The following is a 6000-nucleotide window of genomic DNA, read 5'->3' on the forward strand; positions in this document are numbered from 1 at the left end:
TCCTTTGCTTCTACTGGGCTTAGGTTGCTTAGTGCCAGTGGAGTTGGTGTCACTGAGAACGTCTCCTACTTAGGACACTGATGAGCTTTGGTCTTGAAAGAGTTCGTTTCACATCCTATACCTTACCCCAGCCACTGGGGTGGCCAGCACAGTACTATAGGCCATCACTTTTAAATATGTATGTATGTGTATTCTGATTAAAACACAGAAACATAACTTCAGAGTCTTCTGTAATCCTGATAACAAATTGGTGTATATCCTCCCAGTTTGTATGCATTAACATCTCATTATTAAATATAAACGTGGAATTTTAATTTTATCATATATTATACTTTTTTTACAACTTGTGTTTTTACTATACTATATCATGGACATTCTTTATTCGATCTGGTATGAGGGGTAAATCATCTAAAGCTGTCCATAAAATAAAGATGATAGTGTCCATCCTCCTATTTCGGAGGCATTATAAGGACTCAAATATAAGATGTGTAAAGTGTGTTGAGTTTTTTAGATGAAAATACCATGATGTAATGTACCATGGTCTATTTTTAATTGATTATAACAATGTGGAATGACTCCATTACTAATTTCTTTTGAGATGTCATTGAAATATTTTAAAAATCAGAGTCCTTGGAAAGAAGCCGTCGTGGCTGCATTGCTGTAGTTTGTGTAGTAATCTTAGGTTTCGACGGCCTTTTCTGTGTTCCCCACAGGCAAGTACGTGTACCAGCCTATGACCCCCGTGGAGCAGCTCCCAAGCACCGAGATTCCTGTGAAGCCCCGGGAGCCCACGAACACCATTCAGATCTCAGTCTCTCTCACTGAACACTTTCTGAAATTTGCATCTGTCTTCCAGCCTCCCCTCCCACCTGACTCACCAAGGTACTGTATGATCTCAGACCTCTTTATTGACAACTACCAGGTTAAGTGTATTAATGGGAAGATGTGTTATGTGCAGAAGCAGCCGGCACCACATTCCCACAAAATGAGCCCTCAGGAGGTCTCTGCACACGATGCCTTAATTTCAAAAGAGAGCAATACACCAAAAATAGATCACTGCTCTTCTCCCTCAAGTTCTGAGGACTCTGGGATCAATGCCGTCGGGGCTCACTATGTGGAATCGTGTGATGAGGACACGGAGGAAGGAGCAGAATTGAGCTCAGAGGAAGACTACAGTCCAGAGAGCAGCTGGGAGCCGGACGAGTGCACCCTTCTCTCCCCGTCGCAGTCCGACCTGGAGGTGATCGAAACGATAGAAACCACCGTGTGAGGCAGGGCAGGAAGCCGCGTCCTCTGGTCCCTGCTGCGCTTTGTACTCGTGTTGATGGACCCTTTTGCCAGTGCAGTTGGTATTTTCGACCCCTAACAACTGTAGCAGTTCAGTGGTCTGCTGATTAGCTAAACTCTTAAATTAGTCTTATAACTAAGATATTTGTTTTCTTTTGTATCTTGACTTACTTTCTATGTAGCATCTGGTGTCAAGAATTGTGACCCAGCCTTAATTTCACTGGGAACTTTGTAAGCGATGATGTGATGAGCACAGAGGATCATGGACCAGGTTGAGAGCTGCCCAGAGTGGAGGAGACAGTATTTTCTAACCCCCAGTTCCTCACAGAGAGACTGTTGGCATTCCTTTTGGCATGCTGACAGGCACCCCCACTGCCCTGCAAGTCCCATGTGGGAATCAGCTCTCGTGAGGGGAAGACTGGGTCCTGGTAGATGCCATTCTGTCCCTTTCCTCTTCCCACCACCTGCCTGGGGCAGGGCCAGTTGCCTGGCTTACTTCCAGGAGGGGACTGGGGGCCAGCTCAGCCCCTAGCTATGATCAGTGTCTGCACAACCCTCCATGATCTGGGGCTGAGCTAGACCTTCATTTAAGAAGAGATGACATCTTCAATTTCATGCTCAATCCAGCTTTAGCTGAGTGCCTACACTCTGCAGGGTGCTGTGGGGATACAGAATGAATAAGACCCGACTCCCCACATGAGGGGAACCACAGTCCAGGAGTGGAGATAATACATGCAGGTAACATTACCCAGAATTCTCTGGGAACCCAGGGGAAGGAGAGATGTACTTGGCTTGTAGCTAGGGAATGTGTTGTAGCATTTGAGATGGTCTCTTGGGTGGGTTTCCCAACATTTCCCTGCTTTTCTTAATTGTTCTTCAAATCTGGGAAAAACTTTTAGGAAGTTATATAGGTATTATATTTAGGAAGCAGCCACATCTGATGTCTTAAGAAACTATCAGTAATAGTTTTAGTTAGCATGGAAATGCTAAAGACAGCAGTCCTTTAGGGATTAGGAATGAATCTAATAGGTTTGATGAATTCTGCTTCATTTGGTTGTATGAAGCATTAGAATGGCTTAGGTGGGAAATGGATTAGAATTCATTATGATGCATGGGTTTTTATGCAAATGCGAATGCAGTTGAAGTAGTTCACTGCTAAGTCAGGAGAAAATATTTTGTGTGATATTCATCCACTTTACTACAGTAATATTAATGGTCTGTTGTACATGTTCTCTTTTCTCACACACAAAATAGTGAATAACTTTTCCTTATTTAGCTTTCTTCAGAATTCTCCTCCCATCTCCATTTATACCAGCTGTTCTTGTGTGAGTTGGTTATCTGCCGTTTCTCCAAAGCTTCTCTCTGGGAGGCATGTTAAGAATCCAGGAAATTTAACATTCAGCCTAGTGACACTAGAGCTATCCAAGTTGGAGACAGAAAACTATTTCTGATGTCCTACCCGTCCGGGACTGTGCCCTCGTGGCCCTGCCTCCTGCTCTGTCAGCATTACGGCACCGCTCTTCTGCATTATGTTCGTCTATATCTTAAGAAATAAGAAGAGGCCCATGTGTTCTTCCCTGAAGCCTCCACTTGACTTCCTTCACAAGTCATTAGGCAAATCTGCTTTCCTAGTTGTATGTGTAGTTTACGTGATTGGCTAGAACACTCGTTAGGTTTAGGTGCCCAAACATCCATGGGGTTTACAGTATGCAGATTCCTTTGAGAACAGTGTTAGCTAAAGCTTTCTAAGCTAGATGAGAATATGGCGTAAGGTTTCCACTAACTGAAATGTAAGGACTCAAGTCAAGCCGATAAGGTGGTGAGAGGAGCTCCAGGAACAGGGACTCCCCGCCTCCCCCCTCCCCCCTCCCCCAGCCAGCCCAGCCCAGGTGGCTCAGGGACAGACATCTGCTGAGCCTCCTGGGGTTCATGGTGCCTCCATGACTGAGTGGCCAGATGAAGACGAGCATAGAAGCTGTGCAGTCAGCAGCTGTGTACTCACGGTGGTAACAGCAACATAGCACCCTCCTCCCCTTCCCCCCCTCCTCCCCCACTGCTGTGGGTAAGCTCATTGAATTCCCCAGGATGCATATGAAGGTCCTCTTTCTTGGCACCGTTCCTACCAAGTTCCCTACTCTGGGCCCACATTCCTCATTCCTGTTTATTAAACTAATTGAAGTCAACCACCAGGCCTTTAAAGCCGTGGAAATACATGGTCACAGGACCGTTCCCGAGGCTAGCTGTTCCGCATTGGGCCCTTTATCAATAATATCTATAACTTTTAAAACTCTTGAACTGCCATTCAGAGTAGCCACGATTTTAATGAAATTTTTGGATTTAATAACGGTTGATATCACTTTAAATATTTACACAATCTCTTTATAATTAAAAACGCACTAAGCTTCGCCTACTACTATCTGTTTTATAGAATTGGAGATGTTCCATTGGATTCTAAATATTAAGATGCTCCTGGATCTCAAAAGAACCTTTTCTAAACAAGCACAAGCAAAGATTTTCTTTGTCCTAGCACTGTCAATGTTAGTAATTCTCCGGAGAGTCATATATGATTGAACCAGAATTGTTTCTTTCTGCGTGCATTCCAAAACGACTGATAAGGACATAAAAATGTGTAGTTTCGACTTGAATTCTAGGCCTGTTCTGTTCTATGTTATATAAAAGAATTTCTCTGTAATCCTGATATTATACTGCTCTTTTGTATAAGCATATTTATAGGCACTTTAGAGAATACTTAGCCGCAACGTGTATTATAGACATTGGAAACAGTCATGTGTTCGCTTTTGGTTACTGCGTGTGTATTGAGAGAGGTGAGCGCTTTATAATCTGGGTCTGGCCGTGTGCTCACCTGGAGCAGAGGGTTGTGCTGTGCAGACGGAGAAACTGCTCTCTTGGGCTTTTGTAGAAAGAAACCTGGCCCCGTTCCTATTTTTTGAAAGTTGGTGTAAAAGCTGTTAAGAGGAAGATACAAAGTAAGTGCTGTGTGGAATACAGCTTTCTTATCACACCAAGATTTATTTTAGAATCTTCAAATATGCTCATAACTTTTCTGAGAAATGACAAAGCAGTTAAAATGTTTTGTGGTAGTAGTTGGTACAGGAACAAATACAGCTTTACCATCAAAACTAGATTTTTTTTTTTTACCTTGTAATTTTCCAGCTTTGAAAAGAGATTTTGAGGGAAACCCTGAAGAAAAAACATTGCTTTCTTGGAAAGGAAAAACTTATAGTTCAAGGTAACACTATACAAAATAAAAGCACTAAGAGCAGAACCAAACTGTGAGGTTGTCCTGAGGTACCTTTTGGATTTGATCTAGGATTTGATTCTGTCTTGGGGGTGGGGCTTTATTTCTTATCCTCCACTTCCTAGCCTTTTTGAAACACCACAGTTCTTTTGGAATTGATCATAACTCCTCTTATGCAAATTTCTCTATTTGGATAATAGAATGCAACCAAATAATTTAGGAAGCTGTCAAAATATCCAGATATATTTGGCAGTATAAGTAGCGCTAGGTAAGAAAAAAAGCATAAGATAAAATAATATTTATACAGTCAGCTCTTGATTATTCCATCTTGTTTGCAAAATTTTATTGAAACATTTTGGCTTTCTACAAGAGGGAAACACAATTTCAACAGCCCTCTTTCCTACTCCTCTCTCCAGAGGAGCTGTGACCAGAATTAAGGAGGCCAGTTGTATTTGAAGCTTTTTAGAAAATAGTATGTGACTCGTGTCTTGCCCTTGTGGAGGAGGGGAGAAGGAAGTGGGAGTTCTGTGCTTCAAGGGATGTCAGTGTTTCTCACATCCAAGCAGAAGTATAAGAACACTTCTCAAAATTAATTTTGGAATTTTAAAAACTTTGTAAGTCCCGGCTCCTTTCATTATTATGGATAATTGACAGCTGAGTGTATAGGAAAGGGCCATGTTTCGATCAGTGCTTTGAGATCCTTTTTCTATTAAGATGGACGCAGCGCTCTCTGAATATTCCAAACCAGTCTGAAGGCAGATCGTCACTGGAGGTTTAATACTGAGCTTGCATATCATTGTGTTCATATACACTTTTTTAGGGTGTTCATACCTTACAATATTCACTTACTGTGCTATTTTTTAAAATCTCTCTATTTTAAAGTTTTAAGCACAATGTTGACCATTCTGTAATTTCCTAAAATTATATTGTTTTCTTACAGACAACTCAACTTTCCTTTATGTATAATACTTTAGGGAAATAACTACCTTGTAAAATAAATGTAACTTTTTTTTGTACCAGCACACGTTTGATAATTTGGAGTTTGGAATATTCTTTCCCTGCAGTTCCCCGTTTCCAGAGGCTCTGATTTAAATAACAATACAGCGAACTAAACAAAACAAAACTCGCGTTTGTGAAACGTGAGACGTTTTCTAGTTATTGCCTGCTTCCATTGTGCCGGGAAATACGCGGTTTACATCATTATTCCACTTAAATGTTACCGAGGCTTCGTGAGGTGCAGGCGAGTGTTCTCCACAACACACACTCTTGGTCGCTGGAGAACCCTCTGCAGTAAGAACTTGCTTGCTGGCTACATTCGGTTTATGCAGATAACACTTACATTCTCCCCCAAACAGGATATCTTTCCCACAACGCTACAAGCTGTGTGTCCAGTTCACACGTGCCATGTACACAGTTCGACCCCAGGTCCTTGGGGTGCAGCCTCTTGGTCACCA

The 6000-nt window shown here is 42.1% G+C and overlaps 1 protein-coding gene across 1 annotated transcript in view; it reads left to right on the forward strand.

Moving 5' to 3' along the window:
* Positions 1–5608, forward strand: part of CUNH3orf70 (chromosome unknown C3orf70 homolog) — a 53482-nt gene extending 47874 nt beyond the window's left edge. The window contains exon 2 of the mRNA XM_070406656.1: positions 714–5608. Within this exon, the coding sequence (XP_070262757.1) occupies positions 714–1270 (557 nt within the window). The 3' untranslated portion in view covers positions 1271–5608. The remainder of the gene's footprint in view (positions 1–713) is intronic.
* The last annotated feature ends 392 nt before the right edge of the window (positions 5609–6000 follow it).

This window comes from Myotis yumanensis, unplaced genomic scaffold (genome assembly GCF_028538775.1).
Source record: "Myotis yumanensis isolate MYYU_CA2020_CCGP unplaced genomic scaffold, mMyoYum1.0.hap1 SCAF_2, whole genome shotgun sequence".
In the NCBI taxonomy this organism is placed as follows: Eukaryota; Metazoa; Chordata; class Mammalia; order Chiroptera; family Vespertilionidae; genus Myotis; species Myotis yumanensis.